Genomic DNA, 23,473 nt, shown 5'->3' with positions numbered 1-23,473 from the left:
GTTGGGTCAGTCTACCGGAGTAACGTTACTTCACACAGGGTAACCTGGCCGATGGGCGTCCCCTCCCTCCCTGCCTTTCCTCCGGATGTTCACCCGAGCGGAGTCTGCGTCACCAACCGCATGAGCCTCACTAGCGATACCGGGCTCCGAACAACAGCCGTCCGAATGACACTCGCTTGGCAGGGTGGCCTCTGCTCTACACTCGACCGACGAATCATTCCACTGATTAACTCAGTCATTCGAAGCTCGTCCGTCTGCCTCTTCACCGGCCTGCAGCCACGAGCCGAAGTAAACAAAAGCGCGTGGCTAGCTAGCAGCCACGTGACTCCACGGTCGGACTGATCGTTCTGACCCGCCTTGTCGATAAGAACTTATTCTTATCTAAAAAGTAATTTGGATCCATGCAATTTATTTGTCTTGACAGAGGGAACAGGTCTGTGTATACACAGATGCGTTTGAAACATTACGGTAAAGCCACAATTTGGTTTTAATTTAGTGGTTTTATAAGTTTGTGGGCTGCCTCTGTTTTTGCAGAGACAAACGGTAGGCTATGTATGAAAAACAAACAAAAATAAAACTATGATCACATCAGCATTTTGTTGAGCAGTCCGACTGCATCCGGCTCACGATCCCCTCAGGCAACACACTGATTATTACAAAGACGTGGATGGAGGCAGAAAATTCACTTTAAAAAGAAACTTTATGGTTCAAAATGCCGTCGTTACACAGGCATAACAACAAGCTTCAATAATTGTAAAATACTCCAAGCATCTTTTTATTTTTTAAAAAGGCTCATTGACCAATTATAATATACATATATATGTATATATATATACACACATATATATATATACGTATATACATGCATATATGTATATATACATACATACACATACATACATATGTGTGTGTATACGTATATATGTATGTGTATATATGTGTGTGCGTATATATATGTATATATATACATATATACACATATATACTGTATATATATACATACATACATATATATACACACACATATATATACACACACATATATACGTATATACATATATGTATATATACATACATACACATACATACATGTGTGTATATATGTATGTATGTATATGTATGTATGTATATATATGTGTGTGTATATATATGTATGTATGTATGTGTATATATATATGTATGTATATATATATATGTATATATATATATGTATATATATACACATATATACTGTATATATATGTGTGTGAGGCTGCACGGTGGTGCAGTGGTCAGCACTGTGGCCTCACAGCAAGAAGGTTCTGGGTTCGAGCCCCGGCTGCAGCACGGGGTCTTTCTGTGTGAGTCTCCATGTTCTCCCTGTTCCTGCTGGGTTCTCTCTGGTACTCCAGCTTCCTCCACAGTCCAAAGACATCAAGAGAGGACGAGGCTGATTGATACTCTAAATTGACTGTAGGTGTGACTGTGAGTGTGAATGGTTGTTTGTCTCTGTGTGTTGGCCCTGTGATGGACTGGCGACCTGTCCAGGGTGAACCCCGCCTCTCGCCCGTAGATGCTGGGATAGGCTCCACCCCCTGCGACCCTTACTAGTAAGGAGTAAGCGGAAGACGACGATGGATGGACGATATATATGTGAATGAATTTGTGTTATTATCTTGTTCCGTAGTTCTGGCATCTCACCTGTGTGTGGTTTTACATGGACTGTACCAATGTTGCAAGTTGATTGCTTTCCTATCTGTTTTATGGATCCTCCTCAGTATCATGCAGTCATTGACTTTCACATGTGATTATATGTCACGAAACATGATGAGACATGTTAGCTGGACAGATAAAAACCGCCTGAACAGTCCAGCAAAATGATAACAGCAACAGGTTTGGCTGGCTGTGACACAGTGTCAGTCCTCCTCTGTAGTTTGGTGCAGCGGATCAGTGCAAGAGTTCCCACACCTGGTACTGATGAAGTGTTTGAGGTAGTTCAGTGACTCCCTCATTCAGCTTCACTATCGGCTGTTTACAACTTGATTGCTTCCCAGCACAGCGCAGCACATCAGCAGTGCAGGGCCTATGATGAGTGTGTTTACTGGCATTTGTATATTACGCTTTCCTCTTTTAAGCACCACACCTCATGACCTGAGGGTCTGTCGTCCAACATCACATCTCCATGTGTTGTGAAACAAACCGTTTGGGACATGAAAATTACATGTATTTTTTTATGTTAACAATATCTTTATATATATATATATATATATATATATATATATATATATATATACACATACATACATGATCACATTTACACCTGTTAAATAACCACCGTCACTTTACACATTTAACAGCCAATGACTGGTGCACTGTGACGATATTACATCTGATCTGGTTCTGCCTCCACCCTGAGTCCTGCGGTCGGCTTCACTGGGAGGTTCTACCTTCTCGGGTGCAAAGTCAAAAGGCCATAAAGGGAAGCTTTGCTCAGAAAGCTTCCTGCTTCACTTTTCATTGAAGGAAAAGTTCCCTCAGCAGCAGGTAAGAGCTGATGCAACACACACACACATCAGAATGTTGAGAATAACTGCTTCAACTGACATTTTTAAAATTTTAATTTTATCATCATTTATTTCTTCTTATAACCAAAGGGATTCAGGATATTTTCCACAATATAAACCGAGTCAAATGGTCTGGATAGACCGAACCATGAGTGTGATATTGTTGATTATTACATATATACATACATACATGTCTGGGCTGAATCTGCAGTCACTGTGATTATGTAAATTTGGGTGATGGCAGTTTTGTGCTTTTCTTTTCAGGGTGAATCCAGATTTCAGCGATGCTACATTTAGCAAAGGTACCAAGGACTAACTATCTCTAAAACAACCTGATGTGTCATGATGTTCAGACAGTGAGATTTTCGGTACAACCTCATTTTTGTGTCTTAGGGAGACTTCGTGTGGGTGGACACTGGTGTCGGGTTACCCGTTGGTGCTCAGGTGAAGGTGACAGACACTGGCCAGCTTCAGCTGATCGATGATGAAGGGAAGGTAAAACACACACACACACACACACACACACACACACACACACACACAAAAGCTAACATTGACCAGGAAAATCAGAGTAAGCCTTCAAGATAATATCCTTCCCACAATAACACACAGGAGCACAAGGTCAACAAGAAGACGGAGGGTTCCATCCGGCCCATGCACCCCACCTCTGTCAAGGGTGTGGACGACATGATAAGGCTGGGTGACCTCAATGAGGCGGGGCTCCTCAGGAACCTCCTGGTGCGACACAAAGACGGCATCATCTATGTAAGTTTCTTTTCCTTGGATTCGCTCAGATCCACCCAGGTTTATGAGAGTGGAAATGCTTACACCTGTGCCCGTGTCTTCCCTTGTCTTTCATGGCTTCAGACTTTGACCCCAAGTTTATCACAGGGCTGTTTGTTTCCATGGAGACTAACGAGCCTCTATGTAACTGCATCAAAGCTCAACAGTGTATCTTCAGTTATGAATCAGGCCATTTTGTAATGCAGAAATAGTAAACATGGTGAATGCTGGGGGCAAAATCGACAAAGACAGATTTTGTCACACTTGGCTTGATACTATCAATCACGGCTTTCATGATCACAGCCACCACTGAAACTTTTACTCCCAGTGGTTTATACTTAGAACACAGATCTCGTGCTCTGCAACTCTGAAAAATAGATAACATAATTTGGTTGCTCTCTCTCTCTCTCGCTCTCTCTCTCTCTCTCTCTCTCTCACACACACACACTCACACACACAGACTTGTCGACTGTGCTCCTGAGTGATGGTTAACGTCCCTCTCTGTCTCCAGACGTACACAGGCTCTATTCTGGTGGCAGTCAACCCCTACCATCTGCTGCCCATCTACACCACAGAGTATGTGCACATGTACACGGATCGAAGGTTGGGTGAACTGCCGCCACACGTCTTCGCCATTGCCGACAGCTGCTTCTTCAACATGCGCCGCAACCGAAGGAACCAGTGCTGTGTCATCAGGTTCATATTTTGTCTGCAAAGATGTTCTGAGACTGAAGTTGTTTTATTTGTGCGTGGAATATCTTGCTCCAATGATTATGATCGTTAAGAAATAACGTGAAAAAAGAGGCTACAGAGCAGGAAGAGAAACTCCGCAAATTATATTTTGAACCACAAGAACTAAACTGAGTGTTAACTTCCTAAACTGCGTTTTCTGCATAAACTAAACTGGTGGATGAAGGACACTATATGTTTAGGGCATGCATTTTCACAATGATGGCTTATATGATGCACCTCAGACTCGAATGGTCCATGCTGTGCCCCTGCACCAGGTCATGGCAAAATTGGCCTGGTACTTTTTCCTTTATCCTTCTGGACTGTTTGTTGCAACTGCAGTAAACAAAAATGCTCATTGACAGCAGGGACGAGGCCAGCTGTGTGCGTCTCTTTTTAGGTTCAGGCTTGTCAATTAGCTTGTGCACAACTAGAAATCAGCTTGTAAGGGGCTAAACAAGCTATAAGAGCACTGCTGTGTTTTTTCTGGTCAGCAGAGCCTCCAGGCTGTTTTTTGTTTTTTTTCCCCCATACTACAAAAGCGAATCATCCCAACACATCGCAGCAGCCTGCCATCACTTCTCTGACACCTAGCCTGTCAGAAATGATGCAACAACACCACAGCACTCTGTTTCTCACAAAGCAAAATGCATTGGCCATCACGATGGCAAAGGAAATGAAATTATTACGACCAAGCAAGTCCCACTGTTCACGGTGATGCCAGAGCTTCCTAACATAGATACAGACCCTTGCTGACTGACCCTGCAGTTGTAGCTATGCAGCTATTGGCATGGCGTTCCTGATCCAGATACACGCTGTAACATTAAGAGGGATGGAAGTTTTATTGATTATTTTAAGGTTAAAAACCCTAATTTTCCAAGATAACGATGTAAATAATCCTGGCAATCCTCTCGTGTTTTAGGGTCCTTGTAAAGAATCACAACTGTGCTGCTTGTGGTTTGTATTCATTTGTGTCAGACGCATAAACACAAAGTCCACAATCCTGAATGTAGAGTCCTCTAATCTGTGTACTAACTATTTCAAGTACTACCTGCATAAAGGATGTTCTTGACTGCCTCTTCTGTATGCGTGCTGACCTCTCTGTATTCCTCCCCAGTGGAGAGTCTGGGGCAGGGAAAACCGAGAGCACCAAGCTCATGTTGCAGTTCCTGGCTGCAGTGAGCGGCCAGCACACCTGGATCGAGCAGCAGATCCTCGAAGCCAATCCCATCCTGGAGGGTATGGGAGCCTCAACACCCACATGGCATCATTCAACTCTCTTCATAATCAGCTGCATTTAGCATTCGATGCACTCTAATGGAATGCATGTCTACCTCTCAGCCTTTGGTAACGCCAAAACTGTTCGCAATGACAACTCCAGTCGTTTTGGGAAATACATCGACATCAGTTTCACCAAGGCAGGAGCTATTGAAGGAGCTCGCATTGAACAGTACCTGCTGGAGAAGTCCAGAGTGTGTCGTCAGGTGGGCAAATGGAAGATTTCTCAGGAGAAGTAATGTCAAAACATTTTTGATAAAGAGCATTTGTGTCCATGTGCAGGCGCCTGAGGAAAGAAACTACCACATCTTCTACTACATGCTGACGGGCATGCCGGATGAGCAGAAAAAGATTCTCTCCCTGGGAAACGCTACAGAGTACAACTATCTCACCATGGTACCGAAATAACTTTGGGAACCACTGAGCTGGTTTTCCAGGATGGATTTGTGTGAATCACAGAGAGATTCAGCTCTGTTGTGTATCACCAGGGGAAGTGCACCAGTTGTGAAGGGCGTGACGATGTGAGGGAATATGCCCACTTCCGTTCTGCTCTGAAGGTCCTCATGTTCTCCGAAAGTGACTCCTGGGAAATCAGCAAACTTCTAGCCGCCATCCTTCATATTGGGAATGTAGACTTCAAGGGTAAATATAGTACTGCATTTACTCTACCATATATATCTATCTATATCTATACATCTATATATCCACTGTATATCTATATTATATTTGTGTTTGTGTGTATTTATATAAGTTGTTAAACGTGAGATTGTTTTTCTTTAGGAACCATCGTAAATAACATCGAGGGCTGTGACGTTGTGGCATCATCCCATTTCAACATGGCTAGCCAACTTTTGGAGGTACGTTTAGGTTTAAAAAACAAAGAAAAGAACAAGTGAATAAGATGAGACCCTAATGGAATTTTCTCCATAACCTCAGGTGGACCCCAAAGCCCTGGAGAAGAGTCTGATTCAGCGCTCCTTCATGACCACCAGAGAGAGTGTGATCAAATCTCTGACCTCTGCTCAGGCTGTGGACGGCAGGGACGCCTTTGTCAAAGTAATAAACTTAAAGATTTTCAAGAGCTGCATTTATTTCAGAAATGCGTGTGCTGTACAGACGAGGCTGATTGATTCTCTAAATTGACCGTAGGTGTGACTGTGAGTGTGAATGGTTGTCTGTCTCTATGTGTTGGCCCTGCGATGGACTGGTGACCTGTCCAGGTTGAACCCTGCCTCTCGTCCGAAGGCTGCTGGGATAGGCTCCACCCCCCCACGACCCTTAACAGGATAAGAAGGAGAACATGCATGGATGGATTTTAGACATCCCCTTGACATCACTCTCCTAAAAACAAGTTTGGAATCATATAAAGCTGGAAATGGTAGACAACTGGTAGAACTGTTCTAAAAGAACAACCCAAGTCTTAACACAGAAATCAATCCTTAAAAATGATAAATATAACTAAGATGGATATTCCTTATTTCCAAAGGTAACACATAAACTTACCAACTAACTAACTAACTAACTAACTATCAAGGGCTTCTATAGGGGCATTGACATGAGGTAGGGTAATCCCTTAGGGCCAATTAAGATCATTGTGTGTGTAATTAGGGTTCTTTGTATTCTCTGTCCAGGCTATTTATGGACGACTTTTCATTTGGGTGGTGGACAAAATCAACACTGCCATTCACAAGCTGCCTGAGGATGCCAAAGACGTCAGGCACTCGATCGGCCTCCTCGACATCTTTGGTTTTGAGAACTTTAAAAAAAACAGGTCAGTGATCCCAACACAGAATCATAAATCTGGATAAATCTGGTGGAAGTGTATTTGTTGGAGGACACATTTTGATGTGGACTTTTTCATGCTGCAGCTTTGAGCAGCTCTGCATCAACTTCGCCAACGAGCAGCTGCAGCAGTTCTTCGTCAGGCATGTTTTCAAGCTGGAGCAGGAGGAGTATGCCCGGGAAAACATCGTTTGGAAGCACATTGACTACAAAGACAACCAGGACACCCTGGATGTGCTTGCTGTCAAACCCTTGAACATGCTGGCTCTTATTGATGAGGAGAGCAGCTTCCCCAAGGTCACCATCCTACTTGCGTGTGCAAATATCCTGCTGCGAAAGGCACATTTTAACTTTTCTGTCTTGGGTGTCTTCAGGGCACAGATGCCACTATGCTCCAAAAAATGAATCAGGTTCACGGGAAAGGGAACATCTACGTTCCCCCTAAGAACAACTATGAGACCCAGTTTGGAATCCTCCATTTCGCTGGAGAGGTCTACTACGACTCCAGAGGTAATTCTCAAACTAACCACAAGTCTTGAGTCCCTTAAAAGTCCTCTGTCACGTCCTTACTGGGTCTGTCCTGATTTAGGTTTCCTTGAGAAAAACCGCGATGCTCTCAGCTCCGACCTGATTCAGCTGGTGGAGACATCCACCAACAAACTGCTCAAACAAGTGTTCCAGTCTGAGCTGTCCTCCACCACACCCAAGAACAGCGCCAACCCCAAGATGATCATCACCCCCACCAGGAACGCCCTCCGGGTCAGTGTCATCCTCACAGTAATGATCAGCTGGTAATAAAACAACAGCAACAAAAATTGTATATAATTGTGATGTTTCTATTTGACAGCAAGTGAATGACGGCAAGAAGCGTGTACCAACATTGACGGGTCAGTTCCGTCAGTCCCTGGACTCACTGATGAAGACACTGACGGTGTGCCAGCCGTACTTCATACGCTGCATTAAGCCCAATGACTTCAAGAAGCCCATGGTGAGGAGAGGAGCCACATTAACTCAGCTGAAATATACAAACAAATATTTTCTGTATTATCAGTCACATCTCCTGCTTCTGTGTCAGCTGTTTGACAGAGATCTGTGCCTGCGCCAGCTCCGTTACTCCGGAATGATGGAGACAATCAGGATCCGGAAGGCTGGTTATCCTGTTCGCTACACATTCGATGAGTTCCTCCAACGCTACCGGGTTCTCCTGAAAACGTCCCACTGTGATCCCAAAACAGTCAGTTAGGCATTCTAAGAAAAACGTTTTGACAGCGTTCTTTATTCTGACCTCACCTTGGTTGCGACGCTTCCTCCGTTCTATCAGGAAAGTAACCAGAAGTGCTGTGAATGCATTTGTGAAGCTGTGCTCGCTGAAGAGGGCGACTGGAAGACCGGAAAGACAAAGATCTTCCTCAAGGTGCTGCCTTACAACACTACTGCTACTATTAATATTATTTCATTATGAAGTGAAAATACAGACAGCCGAAGCAATAGGACTAAAAACAAAAAACAATATTCAGCAAAATTGATACATAAAGCAAACAAACAAGCAAGCAGACAAAGAGAACCAGTAAAATGCTTATCATGATGACAATAATTAAAATAATGATAATAAAAGAAAAACCATACAAAAACAAAACAATATCAATGCAACAGCAGCTTCGCATTATTACGTACACTCTTTTGTTAATTGCTGTCATGTATGAAAGCATCGGTAATGGTTCAATAAGTCAGGTCACGTTAAATGAAAAAAACGTCAGATTGCTCAAATTAAACTGTGTGAATTCAGTCCAATAAAACAAGATAGATTGTAATGAAATTTTGACATTCATGGTCCCCAGGAGATCAACCTGCAAAGTTATGATTATCACCTTGTTACCAGGTTTTGTCTGTTCAATACCTTGGTTTATGTGGAACTTGTTATATTTTGGGAGATAATTAATGCACACAAAAGCTATTGGCCCTGGCATGAGGTGGAAGTGGAAGCTGCTAAATGTGCTGGAACATTAAGACCAGCGCGGCTTCAGAGTCAGAACCACCGATGCAGAAGAGAAAAAACAAACAAAACAGCACTGTGGGAAATATCAATGAGAGGTTGTTTTCAAAGGGTAACATTTTTGTGTGATAAATACAATATTATATCTATCTATCTATATATGTGTATGTATATATTTATATATGTGTGTGTGTGTGTGTGTGTGTGTGTGTGTGTGTATGTATATATGTATATATATATATATATATATATATATATATATATATATGAGAAGTTTGAATTTTTTTTCAAATTTAAATTTGTATCTGTGGCTAAATTTACTATTAAAGAATCAGTTGTTATGTGAATGTTTCTTCCCATCAAAAATCATCTTTTGTCACAACGTCCATCTCAGGACTTCCATGACACCATGCTTGAACTGGAGCGAATGAAACAACTGAATGGGAAGGCGCTTTTGATCCAGAAAGTCCTCCGGGGCTACAAATACAGGTATGGGGAGACAAAATAATTGAAGTGACATGTTGTATGATTGGCACCTACATGTGTGTGTGCGTTTGTCTTTGGCAGGAGAGAGTTCCTGAGGAAGCGGGCTGCTGCTGTTGTCATTCAGAAACACTGGAGAGGACACAAAGGCAGAAAACTGTACAAAGTGGTGAGTCTTCGGAAGGATGCGGCTGGTCAAATTCTACATTTCCAATCCCATAAAACGATGACTATTCCTCTGTTTCCAAAGCCTGATGTAGCTGCTTCCTCTTCACCGTGCAGGTCCCATGTTGCTAAAAATCCAAATGTTTATTCTAAAGCCTTTTCTATTCCTGCTCTGTTTCTAGGTCCAGCGGGGCTTCGCGAGGCTACAGGCAATTGTTCACTCGCGGCAGCTCTACCTCCAGTACAAGAAGGAGAGGCAGGCAGCCATCGTGCTGCAGGCCCGAGCCAGAGGCTACCTGGCCAGGAAGGAGTGGAAGAGACAGAGACAGGCTGTGATCCTCCTGCAGGCCCACACCAGGGGGATGCTGGCCAGAAAAACACTGGAAAAGATGAAGCGTGACGTGAGTTCAACTTCCAAGGACGATGGCTGAATCAGATTTATAAGAGGAGTGTGAGGTGGTCGTGACCGGTGGTTGAATGAGATATGATATGACACTTGACACTGACCTTGCCAACAAACAGGTGCTTTTATTGTATTAATACGTCTTAGTTCTAGTAAATTCAATTATTGTAGAAGAAGATCTAAATGTAAATACATGTAAAAGAACGTCATATTCCAAGAATTTTAACAAGTGAATTTCCTGACTGTACTGGCAGATTATTTGTACTTTTTACAAGCAAAGAAAGACAATCTCATTAGAATGTAGTCAGAACAATAATCTGCCAATGCAGTAATAAAAAAGTTGGTTTAAATCAGATCACATTTTCTTAAAAATAAGCCCTTTTATTTGATTGAGATGTTGTCTGGTAAGGGATTCAGTCTAAATGAGTTCATGTGTTCATGTGCAGCTGTTCGGTTTTTGTTTGTGTTCCCTTGTCATATTACATTCAGATGTACCTGTCAGCGAAAGAGAAAGAAGAAGAGAGGCGGCTCATTTTGGAGAGACAGAAACACTTGGAGGAGGTGCTGAGACAAAAGAAAGAGATGGAGACCAAAATCCAGTCTGAGTCCATCACAGACCAGGAGATGGTGGACAGCATCTTTGGTTTCCTGCCCAGTATGGTGGGAGGGCAGGAGGGGCAGGCGCCTGTGGGATTCGAGGTGTGTGAGACGTGATGTGACGTCCCCGTGAAGGCTAAGAATAATCAAGTGGATGAGTGACATCTGTGTGTCTGTTCTAAGAACTTTGAGGTGAAGAGGACTGCTCCCGAGGAGATCGACATAGATGACGTCCCCATGGAGGAAGAGCCCCCCATAGAAGATTACGATGACCTGGACGAGTACTCCTTCTCCAAATTTGCTTCCATGTACTTCCAGGGTGCAGCCTCCCCCACCCACATCCGCCAAAGGCTGCGACAGCCGCTGCTCTACCACGAGGATGAAGGAGATGTCCTGGTGCTTCCCTCAGACGACTCTGGAGTTCACCATCGATCTGCTGCTGTTTCATCCTAGTTACCACGGTGTGTCTTTTGTGTCATCAATAGGCTTCACTGACAGTTTGGTGGATTATTCTGAGGTTCATGGGAGATCTGCCTGAGCCAAAGAAGCAGGTCAAGGCAGCTTCCACCCAGGATCGCTTTCTGGCTCAAGACCTGATCACTAAAAAGGACAGACGCTTGAGCCATATGGTTGGCCTTGATCAGGTAAGTACCCTCCTAAAGCAAGATGCTAATTCATTTTTAAGCTCATCATATATTTTAAAAGGTCACCTCTGTCTGTTTTAGAGGGTCCTACGGAATAAAAAAGACAGAAAGGCTTCGGCAGTCCCAGAGGAGCCAACTCAAAACAGAAAAGGCTCCATGTTCACAGATCTGCTGACCAGAAACAGGAAACCATCTGCGGTTCCCAGTGAGACGGCTCAAAACCTCAAGACATACACTGTCCCAGAAGGAAGCCCTCGGCCAAGGAAGGGTTCCACATTCACTGACCTGCTGTCCAGAGGAAGAAAAGCATCCACCATTCAAGAGAATGGAATCCCGAAATCCACTTCAAACCTCAGGAAACCTTCCATCATTATGGAGGAGGTAAGGGGGAAGCCTTAAATCTGTACTATTGTAAGACTAATTTATTAAGCTGATGTTGATTTCATGTTTTTGTTACAGTCAGAGGATCAAACTGAAGTGTCCAAGCCTCCCACCCTGCAGACTGTCAGTGAAGATAATGATGTCATGGTTGGAGAGGGACCCACCCTGGACCGCCCGCTGACATCTCTTGAAAAACTCCACATCATTGTGGGATATGCTATTGTCCGACATGACCTCAGGTTGATGTTGTAAAATCAGTTCTTATTAAGGAATTTTTTTTTTTAACCATCTACTAATGACTCATTTGTGTTCTTTGTCCAGGGATGAGATTTACTGTCAGATCTGCAAGCAGCTTCAGGATAACAACAATCGCAACAGCTACTTCCGTGGCTGGATCCTGTTGTCTCTCTGTCTGGGTATTTTCCCTCCGAGTGAGCGCTTTATAAAAGTATGTGATTTTAAGAAAATCTACCTACATTATCCCCAATATGCTACATTTGACTTTTATCAGTTGAAAAACAGAACACAATTTAAGTTGCATGTTAGAAATTGCAAATGAATAAATGAAATTTATCAAATTTATGTGTTTTGACACTGAGGCTCGACTGAGAATGCATCCAGTAAAAGTCCTGCCTCCTGGAATCTGGTTGTCCATCCATCCATTGTCTTCCGCTTATCCCTACATTAAGGGTCGCGGGGGGGGTGGAGCCTATCCCAGCGTCAATGGGCGAGAGGCGGGGTTCACCCTGGACAGGTCACCAGTCCATCGCAGGGCCAACACATATAGAAAAAAAAACATTCACACTCACAGTCAATTTAGAGTATCAATCAGCCTCGTCCCCAATTGCATGTCTTTGGACTGTGGAGGAAGCTGGAGTACCAGAGAGAACCCACACAGGAACAGGGAGAACATGGAGACTCCACACAGAAAGATCCCGTGCCTGAGCTGGGACTCAAACCCGGAACCTTCTTGCTGTGAGGCGACAGTGCTGACCACTGCACCGCCGTGCAGCCGTAATCTGGTTGTGTTTAGCTAAAAAAGTGTTTTCATTCATATCATAAATAAAAGACATGGAACACATTTTGGGTGACTCAGCTTCTGTTCTTCAGCCCAAAAAAATGTGTTCAGTTTATTTCAAAACTCAGTAGCATTACGTAAGCGATATAATAACTTCAAATCCAAGCATGCATGAGGTGATGAAACTGAACACATGCAGGTTGAGTAAGACTTTGACTCATCATTCATTCATTTGCCTGTCATAAATATTATTTAGTTTCATTCATAAAGAAGGTTTGTCACAGCTCGTCTTATTTGTATTATGAACAGAAGTTCAGAAATAGACATTTTGTATCCCACATGCTGTGATAATATTTTACTCATCCATTTTTTTAATCTCTTGTCTTTGCAGTACCTTCAGAGTTTCATCCGTTTTGCTCCAGGGGGCTACTCCTCCTACTGTGCTGAGAGGCTGCGGCGCACAGTGATGAATGGAGTGCGAGGGGAGCCGCCTGCCTGGCTGGAGCTACAGGTATTGTAGCTGATATAAGAAGCTACAGCAAAAACTTTAAAGAGTCCGTGCACTCGAATTACACAGTTTTTTTGTGGTAGAGAGGAGGAGAAATTACCTTTGTGTTGCCAACATCTCCATCTTTGAAAACTGCCAGCAGTGAGGTGTGTGTGAGTGTTTGTTACCAATAGAACTAAGGACCTTGTTTCTGGAAAAAGATGTTGCTGATCTCAATCTTGAGGTTTTTTTTTTGTTTTTTTGTTTAATACCTCTCACCTAAAAAGAAAAAAAACAAACACCTAAAGCTTTCGCATGACCAAATACCAGTGTTTTTAAAGGACACATATCTATATAAATAAGACGTTTACTTGTAGATAATTTGTGTGTGTGTGTGTGTGTGTGTGTGTGAGAGAGAGAGAGAGAGAGAGAGAGAGAGAGAGAGATGAATTCGTATTCACCCCAAACTTGTCATTTCACACTCACGACAGATCTTGATTCCCGATAACCAACATAGTTGTTCTTTGTGCTTTGAAAGGCAACCAAGACAAAGAAGCCCATGATTGTGTCTGTGACGCTGATGGATGGGCGCGCCATTAATCTGCCTGTTGACTCAGCATCCACCTCCAAAGAGATCTGCCAGGTCCTCTCCAGCAAAATTAAACTCAAAGATCCCTTTGGCTTCTCCCTCTACGTGGCTCTGTATGAAAAGGTGAGCGTGTAGTTCCATCAGCTTAGTGTAGCGGCAGTGTAGCGGCAGTGTAGTGGTGGAGATGCCGGTGCAGATTCCTCCCATGAACCAAAAGCATGCAGGTCAGGTTAACTGGAGACTAACTTGCCTACAGAAGTGATTTTTTTGTCAGTCACCATGTGCCACTGATTAACTGGCTCATTACTATCACTAATTGACCAATGTTAATGAACGTTTAATGTCCTTGAAAAATTCTAGGAGTGGCTGTAGCGAATCCCTGGAGTTTACTAGGCTGAAAAATCAACATAAAAATGTTAGGAGATGTTCTTCTGTTCTTCTTGATGATTTCATCTAAATGTGGAGGCACAACATAACGGGCCCCAAGATGGATCCCTGAGTGACTAAGGGTTCATGGAAATATCTGTAACTTCATTTGTTGACTGATTGTGAAGGTGTGGGCGCTGGGGAGCAGCCGGGTGCACGTGATGGACGCCATCTCCCAGTGCGAGCAAGAAGTAAAGAGGAGAGGAGGACAGGAGCAGCACGCTCCATGGCGTCTCTTCTTTCGCAAGGAGGTCTTCACCCCCTGGCATGACTGCAAAGGGGACACGATCAGCACAGAACTCATCTACAAACAGATCATCCATGGTCTCAAGTTTGGAGAGTACCAGACTGACAAGGTGGACATATACAGTATTTTCATGTTTAACTCTCAAATTTCCTGTCATACCCTCCAATCTGTGACATATACTGTGTTTTTCCGCCTCTCTTGACACAGGAGGATAATTTAGTTGAGCTCGCTGCAAAGCATTTATACATCCAGCACGGCTCAGACAGCAGTCCAGAACATGTAAAGGAAGCTGTCCAGGCCTGCATCAGCAGCGCCCTCCTGGAGGCCAAGTCGGAGGAGAAATGGGTTCAAATGATCAGCACCGCTCATGCTCAGGTCAGTGACATCGCATGTCAGAATTATTCTACATGTTTGGGGGTAAGAATGCCTTTATACTGGTTTCTGTCTGTTTTTTTTTTCTTTTTCTCTACCATAAAGGGAAAGTATTTGAGTTCACGGCAGAAAGCAGATTCGGTGAAGGCAGAGATGGTGGACTATGCCCGCAATAAGTGGCCCATTTTCTTCTCTAGGTTCTTCGAGGTTTCCAAACTGTCTGGTAGGCATCCACTCACACAAAATGTTTCTGTTTTTCTGTTGCCATGCAAATCAATAATTTACAGTTTGACAAAATTTGGACATTTGTGATGGTGAGGTTACCCTCTCCTGGTCTGCGTGTTCCATCAGTCTGCTAACACGTTCAGTCAATTCAGAACCAGCCACTCACTCACAGATTTAATTGACTTTGGTTTTGATTTTATTTATTTCTTCAAATCATGGATACAGATACACTTGGAGATAAACTTGATAAATGATGAGTAGTGATGCAGTTTTCAACCAGGTCCCTCTGAGTAATTGGCTGCTACTTCTTGTGTCTATGACAAACGGGTGTGTGTATGACTATTTATGTGTGTATGACACAACCTACCACTGAAGTTATGACTGCAGCAAAGTAGTAATGAGAGAATAACTTGTTCCAGAACAGCAGTCGCCCTCCCCTGGATTGCAGAATCAAAGCTGCTTAGCTAAATTTAGACATTTGTCCTTAATGAAAACAGCAATAAAGCAGTACACCTGAAGACAGAGTAATGATTAATTAATTCAGGTGGTGCTGGTAAAACGATAGGAGGCTGCTGACCAGTTCCCATGATATCGAACCCTAATGGAGCTTCACAGTGAGCATGTTTAAATCTGACCCTGATTGATTTATTGTACACGTGCAACATGAATATTTAATAATATGAATTATAGAAGTAATGATTTTATCTTTTAACGTGCTCTTAAACTTCCCTACAATTATTCCCCCCGATACTTCTTGTGAGGGTTTCAAGCAATTCTCCTTCACACTCGTTTTTTTTTCACTATACGTTGTCTATTTGAGGGTTGTTGTTTTTTTGTGTGTTGAAAAAATAGAATGTAAATTTACAGCTGTTTATTCTTTAAATCCAACTGAACGGAGAAGCTCTGAATCCATGACTACTTGTCAGAAATATCATAGCTACTGTGTGATCCACTGAGAAATCACAAAAATGATTGACAGATGAACAGTATTAAAAAATAATGTTTGTCTTACAACTCAAATGTGAACGCGTCCTGCCTTCAGGTTGAGGAGAGGTTTGAGTGACTCTCATGTTGGACGGATTTATAGTCCTGCTCTGTCTTCCGTGGATGTTTCTAGGTCCTCCGCTGCCAAAAAGCAAGTTCATCGTGGCCATAAACTGGACTGGTATCATCTTCCTGGATGAGAGAGAGAAGAGGCTGCTGGAGCTCTCCTTCCCGGAGGTCACCGGAGTCAATACCATGAGGTAGAGACCACAAAAGAAGCACAAAAAGAAGCAAGGTCTTATTTTTAATTTCCTGTTTGAATGCTTTCGTTGGTGACCGGGCTGTGCTGGCTCACGCAGGGAGGGAAAAACGTCCGGTCACGCCGTGTGTCTGCTAACATTGAAAGGAGATTTCACTTTGAGTGGATCCACAGCTGAGGACATGGCAGAGCTTGTGACCATGTTCCTCAGCGGGCTAACTGAGCGCTCACAGTACGCCGTGGCCCTGAGGGAAGTCGACAGGCAAGGTCAGAACACTTTAGTCTTTGTTTCACACCTCATTCAGCGACTATTACTCACAGCGGAGTGACTTCGGAGTTGTCCTCTACAGATGACGTCACATTTCTGAGATTCAAGAAGGGAGAGCTCATCATAATTATCAAAGACCATGAGTTTTCTCAGCATCATGGTTGGATAATGGGCCAAAATGAGAGAACGGAACAAAAAGGAGCTGTCCCCTCTGATGCCATCTTAATCCTGCCAACGCTCAGCAAACCCACCAAGGAGGTCATGGTACGGAGACGGCTGGGGCACATCTTCGTCACTAGCAAAATATGGTTTAATAAAGGTAGTGTGTGTTTTCTTTTTTTCAGAGTCTCCTCAACCTCTCTCCCAACCAGAGGAAGAACATCATACTGACAAATCAGAAAGAAACAGGCACAATGGAGAGATTAGCTCCTGCCACGCTCAAAGAATTCTCCCTCGAGTACTTCAGGTATTTGAAAATGCCAAATATGCTCATTTGTAACTTTCTACCAGGTGGATAATGATCTGCAGGACAGTTCTAACTGCAGAGCTACTTGTCTTGTCACACAGGCAGCCCACGAAGGATGTGAACCGTCAGGTGATATCTAGAAACGCTGCTCCTGAGAGGCTGTGGGTGAACTCCAGAGAGCCCATCCGACAGCCCCTCCTCCAGAAACTGGTGAGCAACTCCGAGCTCAGTTACAAAGCCTGTCTGGCCTTCACTGATATCCTTGACTCACCATTTCCTGGTTTACTTGTCTACATACCGGAGTCATGACTTCTCTTCATAAAACTGCATGAGGTTCAGATTACTGTTCTTCCTTGACTGTCATGCACCGATCCTCAAGTATATGGGAGATTACCCCACTAAGCAGATGCAGAGTCCTCTTGAGCTAACTGACCAGATCTTTGAACCCGCCACTCAAAATGAGGCGCTCCGGGATGAGATCTATTGCCAGATCATGAAGCAGATGACCACCAATAACAACCGGTATGCTCTGATGTCACTTTCGTCACACAAAAGATACAGATACGATACAGATGTTTCATAGAGCTCCAGTCTTGCTTCTGGACATGATTGAAGGAAAGACATCTATGTTTTTGTTTTTTTTTATTCTTGATCTCTGGAATCATTTTTAAAAGACAGATATCCAGCACCCTTTCAGTTTATCTTATTTTTAACACCTCTGTACACTGGAATATATTTGGGATTTCGGCAGTGAGTTGGAAAAATACGGTATTTTAAGAGGTGAACTGTAATTCTGCGGTCGAGCATTTTGTGGACAAGGTTGTTAACTAGATGACATAAAGCTGAACAAGTATTAACTGGTTAATGTAAGTAGCTAATAGGAAGTAGTTGCAGTATAGTCTTGGAGTGTTTTCTTTATTTATAGAGTAGGAAGACACTTAAAGGGACACGACAACCTTTTTTTTTTTTGGAAAATAGTTTTAACTGCCATCTTACGAATGCAGCACAAAGGAGATAAAGCATCTATGGTAAATCTGTGTATTTCCGGGGAAAAAAGTTGTCATGTTCCTTTAATCTTTAACATAAAGCTTAACTTGCTCAATCTTTTTGTCATGGCTCACCCAGGTTCAGCATGGAGCAGGGCTGGCAGCTGCTGTGGCTCTGCTGCGGCCTGTTTCCTCCCAGCCAGTCTCTTCTGAAGCACACTCAGAGATTTCTGGAGTCGCGGCGCAGGGAGCCTCTGGCCAGCGACTGCCTGCAGCGCCTGCAGAGCTCACTGAGGTTAGCCTGTCATAGGATTGATGACTTATTCAACACTGAGCAGCAGGCAAACGCGTGACAGCATCTGAACCCAGAGAGACCAGATCATACTTGATTGAACTTGATTGCAGTGATGCTCCTCACAGTATCTGTTTCTACAGTTGTTTTAGCTCACCTGTATTAGCGTTATATCTGCACTCCATCCATGGGTTGTTGTGACAGATAAAAAGTAATAAAGATTTGATGGAGCCTTTCCTGTCTGTGTGTAGGATGGACCCCAGGAAGCTCCCACCACACCAGGTGGAAGTAGACGCTATCCAACAGAACAGCACCCAGATCTTCCACAAAATCCATTTCCCCAACGACTCAGAGGAGGTATCACATTTATAAAGTAACAGAAAGTGGCCCAAGTCAAACATTTTTTAGATATTGAGGGTGATCAATCACACATCTTCAGATATTTGAGGTGGCGACAAGCACCAGGATCAGGGATCTCATCCGGAACATTGCCAACCAGCTCAATCTGGCCTCAGCAGACGGCTTCAGTATCTTTGTCAAAACACATGACAAGGTGACATTTCTCAACCTCCCACATCATCATCTGCTGCGTCTGCTTCTTGGACCAACAGACAGTAACTGTGATTCTATTTTAGGTTCTAAGTTTGAGTGACACGGACTACTTCTTTGACAGCCTGAGACAAATCACAGACTGGTCCAAGAAAGCCAAGCGGATCAAAGAAGGTAAAAGACCAGACGTTATCTGATTAGTGTGCAACGGATATTTGACGGTTCTCTGGATGTACCAGTAGAAATCTGTGTGTGTGTGTGTGTGTGTGTGTGTGTGTGTGTGTGTGTGTGTGTGTGTGTGTGTGTGTGTGTGTGTGATCTGCAGGTGAGCAAATCAGCGTACAGTACCTCGTGTTCTTCATGAGGAAGCTGTGGTTCAACGTCATCCCTGGCAGAGACACTGAGGCTGATGTTATCTTCCATTTCCCACAGGTGCACTTCAGCCTTCATCTCTTTCTCCAGGCTAATTCATTTTTCCATTTTATGAACTCTTCTTGAGAATATAATCCTAGTATCAGTATGTCTCAGTAATCTCTGTATGAGATTAGAAAGAAGGACATTAAGATGTCATTACAGGTTGTGACCTATTTTTTGTCCCAATAAGTCGAAAATGTGGTGGAAAAGTCAGACTGTCCCAAATTGGTGGACAGTTACCAGACACACTTAATTGACAATAGTTTTGGCTTCCATCTTCTTCTTCTTCTTCTTATGCCTGACACCCCTACCAGGGTATAGGCAATAAGGGACCTCCAGTTCTTCAACCTTTGCATTCTTGTCTATCTGATTCTGGTTTCCAGGAAGAACCTAAATACCTGAGGGGCTATCATGTCTGCACCAGAGAGGAAATGGTCAACATTGGAGCTCTGCTTTTCAGGATAAAGGTCAGCAGTGACAAGAGCCAGTTTGTTATGATCCCTAAGATGCTAAAGGAGCTGGTTCCTGCAGACCAACTGAAGGCTATGTCTGAAAACGAGTGGAAGAAGGTACGCCTGTCTCACACTTCATTTATTTCATGTTAAGGTTTCCTTGATCCATATTCTGAGAGATATGTTTGGCGTTACTCTTTAATCCTCTATCATAATAACATTATGCACCTTTTTTGACTTTCCATATCATTTTGAAGACAGCTTTTATTCCTCCTCCAGCTCGCTACATTCGCTACTGCACTAGGTCATTTGATCTGATCAAGCAGGAGAACCTGTTGCTAGCTTGTGGCATTGCTTTCCTATTCTAGCAGCTAGCTTGGAAATCTTAGCACCAAACAGTACAACACATTTATGAGGGAAGCTAGCCGTTAGCGACAGCTGTTGGTCGATGGTCACAGTGGTCCAGAAGGACGTTTAAGTACGTTTCTGTTCCTCTTTGTCCCGTTTTGGTTCACTTGAAACCATATTAGAGTAATATAGTACTCTGCTAATTCTCAGACTTGAATGCTTCAGCATCCTGTGTTTTACTGCTTGTATGAAAAAAACTGTTTAATTTTGATTGAAAAGATCAAAACCAACAGACCCAGTCCTTCTGTATGATTGATACTGAGCAGAGGGGCCTTTTGTCCTGATAACTGGCTCGAAAGATAGATGATCAAACTCTTCATGACAACAGTAACATTTGTACTGAACTGTCACACTGCTTTAAGGTTGAACCCCCACCTTACCACACCTATATTCACCTCTGAGCGCTGCTCAAGATAGGCTTCATCATGTCAAACAAGATGTGCCCTGTAATTCTCAGCAAATCTAACCGAGGCAGGTGCAAACAGTTCGTTCTTTGAGAACATTTTTCAATGGAATGATGCACACTTAGTACCCTAGTGAAAACAGCTGCAGGGGGGCTCGTGTGGGATTGATTGAGATGTACAGCAGCCGTGTTTATCAGTCAAGGAAGATGACATCCAGCGTCAGATTGGTGCTGAGGGATGTCCGGCTTTAGATACACAGGTAAAACTTATTGAGAATTGATAGTAATTTTAAAAAGTCGCCTGTTTATGAACAATACCATGTTGTGCTACACACTATAACATATGGCCTGTAACTCCATGAGCAGCAGTGCAAACACAAGTGTATTGTATGTTCCTGTGTGATTTATGTGTGTTTTCATTTTCAGAGTATAGCTGCCGCCTATAACAAACATGCTGGTATGAGTGTTGAAGAAGCTAAGGTGGCGTTCCTGAAGGCGGTTTGCCGCTGGCCGACATTCGGCTGTGCCTTCTTTGAAGTGAAAGTAAGCTGGGTCTTGCATTAGGTGGTATATGGATTGCAAATGCTGCACTGCAATATCAGCGCAACATCAATACTTGCATGCATTGAAATGTTTTCTAATATTTCAGAATTGGCCCAGTGGCTTATAATTATAGAGGCCCAGTTTTGCTCAGGTCTCAGGAAACAGTGTGGTAAATTCATGATCATGGGCTTTTCTAAATGTTTCATACTTTTTCAAATTTACAATGTTTTCATGTGTTTGTCTTTAAACACAGAACATGAATTGACTTTTTCAACAAATGATTCATTTACATCAGTAAATATCAACTATCAGACAGATTTCGGGCTACAAATCCAGGACTGTGCATCTGTAATAACTTTATTTTCTCAGTCCGGCAAATCGCCATGGTGACAGTGAAGAAGATAATCTTCATATTGTCCCTCCTGACTTTTATTTCAGCAAACATCTGAACCAGGTTTTCCAGACATTGTGCGAATTGCCATCAGCAAGCAAGGACTGACAATCATCCACCCTAAAACCAAGGTTTGAAACATTGCGTTCAACATTGTGTCAGGTTTTGCTCTTGTGTCTGATCACGGGCAATTATTTTCTCCTCTGAAGGAGGTGCTGGTAAATCACCCATTCAACCGTATTGCTAACTGGTGTAGTGGAAGCACCTACTTTCACATGACAGTCGGCAGTTTGGTGAAGGGGAGCAAATTCCTGTGTGAAACGTCGCTGGTGAGACTTGTTTTAAATGGTTCTCTATTATGAGACAAGCAGGATTTGTGGACGTTCACCGGCACTTCTGACTGCCTCTGTGTCCTCCTTGAACAGGGTTACAAGATGGATGACCTTATTACCTCCTACGTCAACATGTACCTCCGAGAGAGGAAAGCCATTCAAACCAGGAACCAGCGCTTCAACATCTGAGTTCCACTGTGTGATGGAACTTGTATATACACACGCGCACACACACACACACACACACATGCGCACACACACACACACTTGCGAAAAGTTTAGTTCTTGAGAGATTAATACAAGTAGAGTAAAGGTAGCACGATGCTGTGCTGTCCTCACTTCATCTCTTTACTACACGAGGACCAACCCGTCTCAGTAATAAATGAACGTCAATCCCAAATATTTATCATGTAATTCAATGCGTTCTTTATCTACTTACAGTAACTTGACCACCTGTAACAGTAACAGTTGTTTTAGATCGGCATAACTAAATGTAGTATCACTATTCTACATTTATGTTTCTTCATTTAAGTTCATTCGCTGGTCAATAACTGTCAATGTAATCTATATTTTGGTGCAGAGATTTTGTGACACGGGCTGGATTTATGAATGGTGTTTGTCTTCCTCTGATCAAAAAAATGCATGTTGCGTTTGGCTGTTCATAGGTAATTTAAACATCCCAGTATATTTCATTTACAACTGTCTGTATCATATGTTTTTATACATTTATTTTCACGGTCGGCAGAAGACAGATTGCCTCAAGTGCAGGAGGCGGCAGGCTAGCAGGGTGGTGATGAATTTAAATTTATTGTTAAAATTAGCAAAATGCTAAAGCTGAAATATGAGCATGGTTAAACTAGTTTTATCCGTTAATCTAGTGGAACTGAGAGCCCGGAGCAAACCTGATGAAACAACGAAAAAAAAAACGAAGACAGAATTCATGGAACTGAAATACAACTGAACCAATCACACAACAGGAGAGCAGGCACATGCAGGCTAATTACTGCTAAGAAACAGAAGACAGTAAACAAAGCAAAACAAGAATGAGCTGTGAGATTTTAAAATGAAATAGGAAAATAGAAAAATAGAGGATGAGATTTTTTTTATTTTTATTAGAACAATAACAATCACGTCAAGTCCAAACTGGAAAAAAAAAATACAGAAGTCTCAAATCAAATCAACAGTCCTGTGACAGACATTTATATGTGCACAAAGTTTTCACATAAATGGACTTGAAGTTCTAAGCATATGTAAAATAACCCTTTAAGTTGTGAAATGTGTATTTGGTTGTGTAATCATGATATTTTTTTCCATGTGTATTAATCTTTCAGATCTTCACTTTACTCTCAAATGGTCACACATAAACATCACACTAGTTTCCCTCCATATTTATCTGCCCGCCTTAAAACCATAGAAGATACCCTGAGGAGATTTTGTGTAAACCAACAAAAGTTCATTGTTTCTTCTCTAAATGAATCGCGTGTATCTATGAGGCGTGAGAAATGTGGGAATTACGCATTTTCTTCTTCATTAAAAAAAAAAAAACATCTAAAAAGCCAAAAAGTGTCCATTGTGCCGTGT

At 42.8% G+C, this 23,473-nt stretch overlaps 1 protein-coding gene across 1 annotated transcript; it reads left to right on the top strand.

The window, feature by feature from the left end:
- Nucleotides 1–51: 51 nt before the first annotated feature.
- myo7ba (myosin VIIBa) lies at nt 52–23,445 on the top strand. Its single transcript, XM_086225211.1, has 47 exons — nt 52–288; nt 2,937–3,038; nt 3,156–3,308; nt 3,838–4,022; nt 5,173–5,294; nt 5,397–5,539; nt 5,616–5,729; nt 5,822–5,975; nt 6,114–6,190; nt 6,270–6,389; nt 6,965–7,104; nt 7,202–7,412; nt 7,490–7,625; nt 7,705–7,874; nt 7,963–8,103; nt 8,191–8,349; nt 8,437–8,529; nt 9,503–9,597; nt 9,676–9,760; nt 9,939–10,157; nt 10,649–10,858; nt 10,940–11,152; nt 11,242–11,400; nt 11,482–11,781; nt 11,860–12,020; nt 12,103–12,229; nt 13,191–13,310; nt 13,825–13,998; nt 14,430–14,657; nt 14,756–14,923; nt 15,026–15,143; nt 16,263–16,389; nt 16,489–16,655; nt 16,739–16,920; nt 17,001–17,122; nt 17,224–17,378; nt 17,491–17,644; nt 18,248–18,403; nt 18,652–18,757; nt 18,840–18,953; nt 19,036–19,123; nt 19,275–19,381; nt 19,747–19,932; nt 21,053–21,169; nt 21,608–21,691; nt 21,770–21,889; nt 21,986–23,445. The coding sequence occupies exons 1-47, from the start codon at nt 52–54 to the stop codon at nt 22,079–22,081; spliced, it is 6,915 nt and encodes a 2,304-aa protein (XP_086081337.1). The 3' UTR covers nt 22,082–23,445.
- The last annotated feature ends 28 nt before the right edge of the window (nt 23,446–23,473 follow it).

Source organism: Aulostomus chinensis, chromosome 14 (assembly GCF_037954235.1).
Source record: "Aulostomus chinensis isolate RoL2024-O1b breed Wild chromosome 14, RoL_Achi_v1.0, whole genome shotgun sequence".
NCBI lineage: Eukaryota > Metazoa > Chordata > Actinopteri > Syngnathiformes > Aulostomidae > Aulostomus > Aulostomus chinensis.
Note: the sequence above shows the minus strand (reverse complement) of the source record. Positions and strands in the feature narration are given on the sequence as shown.

Bases quoted from the DNA above. Each gene is read 5' to 3' on its own strand.
- myo7ba (XM_086225211.1), top strand. From the start codon at position 52: ATGGGCGTCCCCTCCCTCCCTGCCTTTCCTCCGGATGTTCACCCGAGC. The intron at 7,105-7,201 runs GTCAGTGATCCC...TTCATGCTGCAG, and splicing joins GAGAACTTTAAAAAAAACAG to CTTTGAGCAGCTCTGCATCA. The intron at 21,692-21,769 runs GTTTGAAACATT...TCTCCTCTGAAG, and splicing joins TCATCCACCCTAAAACCAAG to GAGGTGCTGGTAAATCACCC.